The 11,983-nt window shown below is 40.2% G+C and overlaps 1 protein-coding gene across 1 annotated transcript in view; it reads left to right on the forward strand.

Annotated features, from left to right (window-relative positions):
- The window catches only part of Mcc (MCC regulator of WNT signaling pathway), a 39,720-nt gene extending 28,734 nt beyond the window's left edge, over positions 1-10,986 (forward strand). Inside the window, exon 2 of the mRNA XM_032895014.1 lies at positions 7,823-10,986. Coding sequence (XP_032750905.1) covers positions 7,823-8,070 — 248 coding nt within the window. The 3' untranslated portion in view covers positions 8,071-10,986. The remainder of the gene's footprint in view (positions 1-7,822) is intronic.
- Positions 10,987-11,983: the final 997 nt, after the last annotated feature.

Consider the following 11,983-nt stretch of genomic DNA (forward strand, 5'->3'; position numbering starts at 1 on the left):
GTTATAAAAAAAACAGAAGGGAGAGGTAGTGTGTGGTTCAGTGATAGGGCACTGATTTAGCAAGTGTAAGACCCTGGATTTGATCCCAACACACAGAAAAAAAGAAAAGACTCAGAATCTTCAGATGCTATCACACTTGAGACAACATTAAAAAAAATCTAAGCAGCAATAAACATTGACACTTCATACGCATTCATTAAATATTTCTGGTTCTCACCTTCTGGGCATGTAGTAAAGACAGAGTAATGTGGATCCCATCAGGGTTGAGTGGGCCCATTGAGCTACATTAGGCCAGTGGGGTATGTGCCATTTTATGCAAGAATGCTCATTTGTCCATGGATCATTCTCTTCCTGAGTTTACCGATGTACAAATGTTGAACACAATCCATATCATATGGGAATCACACTTTATCCCCCTTTTGTTGAAAATAGGTTTTCTATCTCTCTTATATTATATCCTGATTTTAGGTTCTCCTCTCTCTACTCCTACCAGTTCCTCCCCACCTCCTACCATCCCATCAGGGTCCACTCCATTTCTGCCTCTCGGAAAAGAACAGGCTTCTAAGAGATAGCAACAGAACAGAACAAAATAAAATATACTATGATAAAACAAAACCCAGCTCACTGAAGTTGGACAAATCAAGCCAAAAGAAGGAAAAGAGTCCAAGAGAAAGCACAAGAACTAGAGGCCCATGCTTGTATACACTCAGGAAGCCTTTTATGTACTCAAAAAAAAAAAAAACCCACTGAACTGCAAGCCATAATGCATGCTAAGGACTTGGTACAGACACACGCAAGCCCAGTGCATGATGCCTCCATGTTTGTGAGTTCATATGTGCTTTAATTCGGTTGCTTTAGAAGGCCTTGTTTTCTGGTATCCACGTTGTACATTCCTTTTGACTCTTACACTCTTTCTGCCTCCCGTAGGAGTTTGGAGGGGAATGGCTGATTGAGGCATCCCATTGAAAAATGTGCTCCAAGGTGCTGTGGGTGTAATGTCTGGCTGTGGGTCTCTGGATTTGTTCAGATCTGCTTCAGGAAAAAGGGTCTCTGATGAAAGCTGAATAAAGCACTGATCTATAAGTTTGGCAGAATATGATTAGGAGTCATTTTATTTCTCTTTATTTTTGAGTAGTAGTATTTGGTTTTACCTTATGTCCCTGAGCTATCTAGTCTTAGGTTTTTGGTCACCCAAGCAGTGTTAGGTATCGATCTTAAGGCCTTAAACCCAATCGGACTTTAGTTGACTGCTTCCACAAGCTTTGTCTGACATTCCTTTGCATATTTTCCAGCCAGCAGCATTGTACATCAAAGAGTTGTGGCTGGGTTGGTAATCTACAGAGTCCCTCCCCATACCAAAGACACCAGAACATAGGAATGAAGACTCTATGTTGGCACCAGCTTGACCTCTCCATCTTCAATGAATTGTATGGTTGTCGTCTTCAGCAATGGGGCTTTCCTGTCAGTTTGGGAAGAGCAACAGCCTGATTTGTTTGGGGATTTCCATGGGACCTCTAAGTCCAACAACTCAATTGGATGCCATCCAGTTTAAAATCGCTCAATATTTCTTTGACTTAACAGTTCTGGTAAATATTAACATATCAACAACTGGGAGAGTTGTAGCCTAATGGTACATTCACCAAATTCCTTCTCTCAAGGAGCAACTGCTGTGGAGAAAGAACATTCATGTTAATACAGAAAATGGAATTACAGAGAGAATAAAGAATTCTTCTCCTGGCACTGTAGAGTGAATGACAAAGTATTGTTAAAGAGAGGACTAATAAACCTCCTTCCTCAGTGCTACAGTGAGAAAGGAAGTACTCCCAATGCCCCAGATATGTCTTCAAACCTATTCCAGCCTTTCATCACAAGTCAAGCTCTTTAAAATGAAGATTTCTATTTTTATTGGATATTTTTTATTTACATTTCAAATGTTATTTCCTTTCCCGGTTTCCTGGTCATAAGCCCACTTTCCATCCCCCTCCCACTTCTATAAGGGTATTACCCTGCCTCAACCATCTCCCCTTCCCACTCCACCTGATATTTCCCTGTACTGGGGGTGGTCTAGCCTTGGCAGGACCAAGGGCTTCTCCTCCCATTGGTGCCCAACAAGGCCATCCTCTGCCACATATGCAGCTGGAGCCATGGGTCTGTCCAGATATATTCTTTGGGTGGTGATTTAGTCCCTGGGATCTCTGTTTGGTTGGTATTGTTGTCCTTATGGGGTTGCAAGCCCCCTTCAGCTCCTTCAATCCTTTCTCTAACTCCTCCAATGGGGACTGCATTCTCAGTTCCATGGTTTCCTGCTAGCATTCGCCTCTGTATTTGACATGCTCTGGCTGAGCCTCTCAGCAGACAGATATATCAGGCTCCTGTCAGATGCACTTCTTGGCTTTATCAATATTATCTAGTTTTGGTGGCTGTATATATATATGGACCGTATACCCAGGTGGGGCAGACTCTAACTGGCCATTCCTTCAGTCTCTACTCCAAACTTTGTCTCCATATCCCCTCCTATGAATATTTTTGTTCGCCCTTTTAAGAAGGGCTAAAGCATCCATACTTTGGTCATCCTTCTTCTTGAGCTTCATGTGGCCTGTGGATTGTATCTTGGGTAATTCGATCTTTTGGGCTAATATCCACTCATCAGTGAATGTATACCATGTGTTTTGTTTTGTTTTGTTTTGTTTTGTTTTGTTTTGTTTTGTGATTGGGTTACCTCACTCAGGATGTTATTTTCTAGTTCAATCCATTTGCCTATGAATTTCATGAAGTCATTGTTTTTGATAGCTGAGTAGTACTCCATTGTGTAGATATACCACATTCTCTGTATTCATTCCTCTGTTGAAGGGCATCTGGGTTCTTTCCAGCTTCTGGCTATTATAAATAAAGCTGCTATGAACATAGTGGAGCATGTGTCCTTGTTGTATATTAGAGCACCATTTGGGTATATGACCAGGGGTAGTATAGCTGGGTCTTCAGGTAGTACAATGTCCAATGTACAAGAACCTCCAGACTTATTTCAAAGCTTGCAATCCCACCAACAATGGAGGAGTGTTCCTCTTTCTCTACATCCTCACCAGCATCTGTTGTCTCCTGAGTTTTTTATCTTAGACATTCTGACTGGTGTGAGGTGGAATCTCAGGGTTGTTTTGATTTACATTTCTCTGATGACTAATGATGTTGAACATTTCTTTAAGTACTTCTCAGCCATTTGATACTCCTCAGCTGAGAATTCTTTGTTTCGCTCTGTACCCCTTTTTTAATAGGGTTATTTGGCTCTCTGGAGTCTAACTTCTTGAGTTCTTTGTATATTTTGGGTATTATCCCTCTATCAGATGTAGGATTGGTAAAGATCTTTTCCCAATCTGTTAGTTGCTGATTTGTCCTAATGACAGTGTCCTTTTCCTTACAGAAGCTTTGCAGTTTTATGAGGTACCATTTATAGGTTCTTGATCTTAGAGCATAAGTCATTGCTAGTTTGTTAAGGAAAATTTCGCCAGTGCCCATGTGTTTGAGGCTCTTCCCCACTTTTTCTTCTATTAGTTTGAATGCATTTGGTTTGATGTGGAGGTCCTTAATCCAGTTAGATTTAAGCTTTGTACATGGTGATAAGAATGCGTCAATTTGCATTCTTCTACATACTGACCTCCAGTTGAACCAGCACCATTTGCTGAAAATGCTATCTTTTTTCCATTGGATGGTTTTGGCTCCTTTGTCAAAAATCAAGTGACCATAGGTGTGTAGGTTCATTTCTGTGTCTTTGATTCTATTTCACTGATCTACCTGCCTGTCTTTGTACCAATACCATACACTTTTTTCACTATTGCTCTGTAATATTGCTTTAGGTCAGGGATGTTGATTCCCCCAGAAGCCCTTTTATTGTTGAGGATAGTTTTTGATATCCTGAGATTTTTGTTATTCCAAATGAATTTGCAAATTACTCCTTCTAACTCTATGAAGAATTAAGTTGGAATTTTGATGGGGATTACATTGAATCTGTAGATTGCTTTTGGCAAAATGGCCATCTTTACTATATTGATCCTGATGATCCATGAGCATGGGAGATCTTTCTGTCTTCTGAGATCTTCCTCAATTTCTTTCTTCAGAGACTTGAAGTTCTTGTCATACAGATATTTCACTTGCTTGATTAAAGAAAGTCACACTGAAGTATTTTATGATATTTGTGACTATTGTGAAGGGTGTCATTTCTCTAATTTCTTTCTCAGCCTGTTTATCCTTCAAGTAGAGGAAGGTTATGGATTTGTTTGAGTAAATTTATACCCAGCCATTTTGCTGAAGTTGCTTTTCAGGCTTAGTAATTCTCTGGAGGAACTTGAAGATTTCTATTTTTAATTGAATTAGCATGTTACTGCTTCTTGTATCTGTTGAAGGACAGGCAAGCAGAAAGGATGGGAGGAAGGGAGAAAGACAACCATGAGGAAAGGGAGAAAGAGTCTTCAGTCTTTTCTTTCTTGATGCTCAGGAACCAGCAGAAATTAAAAAGGAGCTGAGCAGAGAGACTGGCAAGAGGCTCAAGCCACCAGGAGCTACCATGCACATAAAGTCCAGAAAGATGATCATCACACCTTTGCTTTTGAAGTTTTTTTCAGTTAAATAATTCCACCTGCCTGATTAGGTTTTGTCTTGAGAATGGTGCTTCCTCTCCAAGAAAATCTGCTGAGAACATAGACAAAAAGAGCATACTACTATATTTCCTTTTTTATGTTGTATGGATGCATATTGACTGACTTGTTCCTTAGCAGGGTGTTCCAGTTGCTCAGGATCATTTCAGCAGGAGTATGAACCAATGAGTAAGGCCTTTGTGTGCTGATAAATATGAAGCAGTTGGATAGAGCTGCTTGCAACTGGGCCAGGACCTATGAGCATGGCATACTTTATGCTTCGTTTGACTGGCTCATCCCAGTACTATTACATTTTATTTGCAAGTCAGGCTTTCAGTTGCCATAAAGAAAAAATGTGTGTGTTATTTATTTTGATATTTTAAAGTAGTACACATTTGCTTTTCCAGATTAAAGAATGAAACCTTGGGGCACTAAAACTATGCATAATTCAGCAATATGTTCACTAAATGTTTATTGAAGGTCTCATATATCACAGACCTGTGTGCAGTGCTAGGGATAGTATGGATGTAGGAAGAAAGAAGACCTTGGTGTGTACTTGTGTTGTGTGTGAAGGCCATCTAGAGATTCACTCTAGTAGATGAGATCTACTGTTCAACTCTGATCTCATTCAGTTTCCTGTCTCATAATGCTGGGGCCATGGCAAAAACCCCTGAGGTAATCAGACAACTAGCAAAGCATGGAGAAGAACAGGGAGGGGAAGGACAGATAATTTGAACCCACATCAAAATAAAGCCTTCCTTATAAAAATAACGGGTCTAGAGAGATAGCCCATGGTTATGAGCAACTGTTACTCCAGCTGATCACCAGAATTTGGTTCTGAGCACTCACTTCCCCCTGCTGCCCTCTCCCGGCCTGTGAAGGCATCTGCAATCATGTCTACATGCAAATACATAACATAAATAAACTCTTTAAAAATTAATAATTGAAGGCTGGAGAGATGGCTCAGCGGTTAAGAGCACTGACTGCTCTTCCAAAAGTCCTGAGTATAATTCCAAGCAGTCACATGGTGACTTACAACCATCTGTAATGGGATCAGATGCCCCTTTCTGTTGTGTCTGATGACATCATATTCATATACATAAAAATTAATAAATGATAGGCTGTTTACTAAAAGAGACATTGAGGTCTGGAGACATATCTCAATGCTGGACTGTTGGCTTAGCACTTAAGGCTGTATGTTTTAGCAAGCATAGTACCACCATTACTTTAAACAAAGGCAAGGTGAAACAGACCCTGAACAAACATGGCAACAGTTCTGTATTCTTTGATAAAAAAAAAAATGACTGGTATATCTAGTCATATAGCACAGTATGAAACTTCTGGGCCAAACTTAAGATAATTAGAGAATAGTAGTGGTAAAACGTATGAAGACAATTTTCCAAATCACAATGATTAGCTTCAGCAATAATCCACAAAATGGAGATTGTATATTCATGTCTGAACCACCATTCCACAATTTGTAGTTTGCCATAAGTCACTGTACTCGAATCACAAAATAGTTTGCTTATATTCTCATTTCACAATACAATATTTTGTTATAACTGAAAGTCCTATATATAAAAAAATTGCAAAACTCCGCAGTCAGGAGCTACAATTTAGCATGCTTCTTACTGAGTACCCAGTACTTAGCACTGTGCCTGTTGATCTTGATCATGTATCTGCCACCCAACATTTGTGAACATGCCTCCTTTATTTTAAAATGGCTTAAGAGATGGCTCAGCAGTTGAGAGCATTGACTGCTCTTCCAGGGGTCCTGAATTTAGTTCTCGGCAACCACATAGTGACTCACAACCACCTGTAATGGGATCTGATGGCCTCTTCTGGTTTGTCTGAAGACAATGACAGTGTACTCACATTCATAAATCATTAAATAAGTAAATACATTAATAAATACATAAATAAATAAATCTTTTAAAAAATGATTTACCTAACAAAGTCCTACCTTTCTATAAAACTTTTCCAGCCCTCTTTTAACTAAGATAGAGGTCCCACTTATCACATGTACTTAAAAGAGACTTCTGTTCTGAAGTACAATCCAAGGCAGTAGGATTTTCTCCTAGTCTAGTTTTTCTACCAAAGGCAACAATGGAAGCCTAGGGTTTTAGCTCCTCTTCTAGATCCGAGTTTCATTACACATTTGTATTGCATTACAATCATTAGTACCATTAGATTTTAATCTGTTGTAATGGGTAACACCAAAGTCTTCTAACCAATACACAAAGAATTGTATCAAACACAGTGGTTCTCAGACCCTTTGGGAATCAAACAAGTGGTTACTAAGGGGTTGCCCGAGACCATCAGAAACAAAGATATTTATATCATAATTCATGACAGTAGCAAACTTACAGTTATGAAATAACAACAAAATAATTATATGGGGGGTTACCATAACATGAGGAACTGTATTAAAGGGTCACAACATTATGAAGGTAGAGAACCACTGTAATAGAAGCTACATTCCTATTCACATAAAGTAAAAACACGGGGCAGTTAGCATGAGCAGCCCACTCCCCATGAGAGATGATTTAGGGATCTAGGCATCTTTCATCTTTTGGCTCTACCATAGGAACTATGTGACTTTCCAAGTGCTGATCCCACCTGGATTCTACCAGAAGGCAAAGGGGCATGGGGTAATCACACTGAGGGGCTTAATGTGAAGACCTGGATGTGAGACTTGTCAGTTTGTCCTTAGTCTGTTGCCACTCAACTGTGTGGCTGCATCTAATACCAACAGAGCCCAGCTTCCTCCAAGCGAGAGGTATCAGGAAGTCCTGGTTAAGTCTATACCTTGTGTCCTTCTTCCTCAGAATCACCAGCAAGCACTAAGTCAACATAATAACCAAGCATAAATCACAGACAGATGTGGCTTTAGTTTGCATTTCTTTTCTTACTTGGCTTTCCTGTGCTTCCCCTACCCCCCATAAGTTTTTGTATTGGGGAGGGCATGCGTATTCACTGCACAGTTATTTCTGAATTCTTTACTTAAATTGCTTTTACCTTCAGGCTGCCCTTGTGTCAATTTGAAAGGGAAAGTGCTCAGCAGGCAGCCTGAGAGCCACATGTGTTCTGAGATGCTGGCACCTGGAAGACTCAGAAGCTTCAAATCATCGCTTCCTGACCACCCCCAGGCTAATGAAAGAAATGTCTTTTTATTTTCCCTGCATCTCTTGGACTAGGTGCTTTGTCAGCAACCAGGGAGAGCTGGGAGTATGATTCAGGTGCCAGGGATCTCCAGAGCCCCGACTTGCAGAGCCAGCTGCCCCTCCAGAAGCTGCTGGAGTATGGTGAAAGCTCTTTGCCTCAGCAGGCTGTGCTCCACAAGCTTCTCACGCAGTCCCCGAGTTTTGGCACTTCTACAGGTGGAAGCTATCTAGAGCTGGCTAGTACCGTGAGTACTTCTCTGTTCACTGAACACATTTTCTGACCTGTCTGAATTCCAATACCAATATTTTAATATTAAGCTCCAAGGGATATACTGAGTATTGTCTTTTCTTTCGAGCTAAATATTGTACTATTTCAATTGCTGCTGGTATTGTTGAGCATTCCGCAGTTTTTAGTACTTAAGGGCTTAGGAACTTCCGTTCTTGCTATAACAATAGAGCAGGCTTCTAAATGGTGTTTTGATTAACTCTTTCTTGTAGAGTCTGATTTACTCAAGTCTACCACAGCTCTTCTATAACACTCCTGTGGTACCAGACATTATAGACCAACACAATTCTTTCTGTTTCTGAATTTGGACATTACTCTTTTGGAAAAAAGGAAAGAAAACATGTTTCATTGGAAGTTTGATTAATGTTCAGGCTTATACTTTTAAGGTTATTTCCATGGGAAAACTTAGTAGTAATCAATGCTGACTGTCTTGGGGAAAGAACTATTGGCTTCCTTAAGTCAGAGTTGAGGGATGAGTGTGTGTGGTTGATGACTGGCTCCTTTTCAGAGACATACTGAGATTATTATCTAAATTCTGTGGGAGTTTCCTCCCTCCCCTCTCCCCTCCCTCTCCTTTTCTCCTTCCCTCCTTCCTTCTTCCCTCTTTCCCTCCTTCCTTCCCTCCCTTCTAACCTCCCTCCACCCCCTTCCTGGCTCCTAAAATTTAAGTTTGAACAGATGATAGCACGTTTATAACCGTGATTCCCAGTTTGCTCTGATAAAGGCTGCAGACTCATAAGGACATGTTATAGCATATTTTCTAGTCATATGTTTTGAAGGGAGATGTTTGAAAAAGTTAATAATCATAAGACTCTTGAAATAATGAAAATGCAAAAATTATAGAAACCCTTAATGACATTCTACAAAATTCCTGACCAGTATTTGTCAAAACCACTAAGGTTATTAAAACCAAAGAAAGTCTGGGAGGAGAAACTTTTGGTCTACAAAGGTATAACCTAAATGTAACATCATTCCTTTGGTGAGATTCTGGATAATAAAAATCTAAGGAGACCCAGGGAATATACTCTCATTGATAGATAATGTTGCATCCTGAGCTGTGACAAAGATCATCAAATAAATAAAATAACATGATAATAAATGAGCCAAACTTGGAACGCTACTTTGGAACTTTTCTATAAGTCTAAAGCTGTTCACAAAGTTAAAATGTTTTTAAAATTTAAAATATGAAGAGCACCTGTACATACAATCCTTTTCTGGACATGATTATGTCTCTAAGGCCTGTCAAATCATCTGTGGTTATTGTACTATTTCTTCTTGACCACCCTTCAAGGACAACCTTATACAGTTTGAACAATGAATATAACTATTGTACCTGTTTCCTCTGTGTTCAATAGACCAGGAAATTGGTGGTAAATATGTCTGGCATGGGTCTAAATTTAGCTATGCATGTTACAATCACTTCCAGCAGACTGAATCTTCCCTATACTACATCAACTGAGCTTTGTAGCTCATCAACAATCTTTGTAGCTCAAAGATTACACTGTACTTCTGATCCCACTGCCTCCACCCCCTGAATTCTAAGACTGTTGGCACTTACCATCATGCCTGGGCTATATAGTGCTGGGAATTCAACCCATGATAGTGTACAGGCTAAGCAAGCACTCTAGCAATTGAGCTATAATCCCTAACCCCTGATGTCATTTTCAAGATAGTTAATGCCATAGCAATATAGATGACTTTAAAATCATTATACATTATACACTGTGGAACACCGTAGGAGCTGATAGCTTTCTATTTCAAAGAGGATCTGCAGTACCTGGCTTTCCAGCAACATCCTGAGTGGACTCCTATGGTCCTATCTCTCCTTAGAAGAAGCAGGTACAATCTCCAGGTTTCATCTGGCTGGGTCCTCTGAGTTTTGTGATCAAAGGACTCAAGATAATGAGTTCTTATATGCTTCATACATTTCCCCTCCCTGAGTGGATGGAGCTAAAGATTGTCTCAGCAGATGCTAGCTTGATAAAGTCTCCCTTAAATGCCAGGTTTGTGTGGTGCCATTTCTCTTGACATGTGAACCTACATGTTCATAACAGATCAAAAAATGGAAACCACCAAAGGCCAACCACTGGGGTTACTTACAGGAATATAAGTGAGAAGATATACAGGAGCAGAAATAACTCAAAGACAGCTGCATCAACCAAAGCCCACCCCAATGTGAGTGGCAGCATCCAAAAGCTGGAAACATGTGTTTACTATATAGCTTACAGACAACTCATTGGTTTGTAGACTCTCTCTTTTAGGCAGCTCCAGTGGTCTGAGTCTCTTCTCAGTCACTCAGCTGATTTCTGCAAAAGGCAGCCCTGTTGGTTAGAGAGTTTCTTTCAGAGTCTTTACAGTGTATATAAGATTGGGGAGAGAGGGACCTTGAAAATCTGGTCAGTTTTGGGAACATCCTGAAGTTTTTGAATTGAGTACTTCCTGAGTGATAGCAAGCTTTCTAGCTGGATAGAGTCTTTCGCTTCCTCTGGAAAATTTTGTTTTAATGAGTTTCCTTCCCAGACAGATGGTTTTATCACAGAGGAAATTCTTATGCAATACCAGGCACTCAGCTCCTATAATAGCAGTTAGTGTACTTCAGCTTATAGACCTTTCTGTTTGTCTATGGCTATCAAAACCTGTGAAAGATAACAGTGATATGTGTTGGCAGATAATCATTGTAACACACTGAACAAGTTAGAAGTGATTCAATAGCACAAGTAATTAACAAGTACACATATGACCAAATAAATAAATAAAACTGAACACACTAAAGGTCATCCTTTGTGAGAACCTGTATGAATACAGACACTGAAGTGCTATGATGGCAATATATTCTCACAGAGAGGAAAACAGAAAAATTTAACTAAGGTTGAACCTTATTATGTGTTTAAACCTTGGTACAGGAGGTTGAGCTCCCAATTTTACACTCCTTCCTATGTCCACATCATTTCTTTTTTTCTTTTCTTTTTTTTTTTTTTATTAACTTGAGTATTTCTTATATACATTTCCAGTGTTAGTCCCTTTTCCTGTTTCCGGGCAAACATCCTCTCCCCCTCCCTTCCTTATGGGTGTTCCTCCCCACCCCTCCCCCATTGCCGCCCTCCCCCCAACAGTCTAGTTCACTGGGGGTTCAGTCTTAGCAGGACCCAGGGCTTCCCCTTCCACTGGTGCTCTTACTAGGATATTCATTGCTACCTATGAGGTCAGAGTCCAGGGTCAGTCCATGTATAGTCTTTGGTAGTGGCTTAGTCCCTGGAAGCTCTGTTTGCTTGGCATTTTGTTATGGGGGTCTCAAGCCCTTCAAGCTCTTCCAGTTCTTTCTCTGATTCCTTCAACGGGGGTCCCATTCTCAGTTCAGTGGTTTGCTGCTGGCATTCGCCTCTGTATTTGCTGTATTCTGGCTGTGTCTCTCAGGAGAGATCTACATCCGGCTCCTGTCAGTCTGCACTTCTTTGCTTCATCTATCTTGTCTAATTGGGTGGCTGTATATGTATGAGCCACATGTGGGGCAGGCTCTGAATGGGTGTTCCTTCAGTCTCTGTTTTAATCTTTGCCTCTCTCTTCCCCTGCCAAGGGTATTCTTGTTCCCATTTAAAGAAGGAGTGGGAAGCATTCACATTTTGATCATCCGTCTTGGAGTTTCATTTGTTCTAGGCATCTAGGGTAATTCAAGCATTTGGGCTAATAGCCACTTATCAATGAGTGCATACCATGTATGTCTTTCTGTGATTGGGTTAGCTCACTCAGGATGATATTTTCCAGTTCCAACCATTTGCCTACGAATTTCATAAAGTCATTGTTTTTGATAGCTGAGTAATATTCCATTGTGTAGATGTACCACATTTTCTGTATCCATTCCTCTGTTGAAGGGCATCTGGGTTCTTTCCAGCTTCTGGCTATTATAAATA

Source organism: Rattus rattus, chromosome 2, assembly GCF_011064425.1.
Source record: "Rattus rattus isolate New Zealand chromosome 2, Rrattus_CSIRO_v1, whole genome shotgun sequence".
NCBI classification, from domain to species: domain Eukaryota; kingdom Metazoa; phylum Chordata; class Mammalia; order Rodentia; family Muridae; genus Rattus; species Rattus rattus.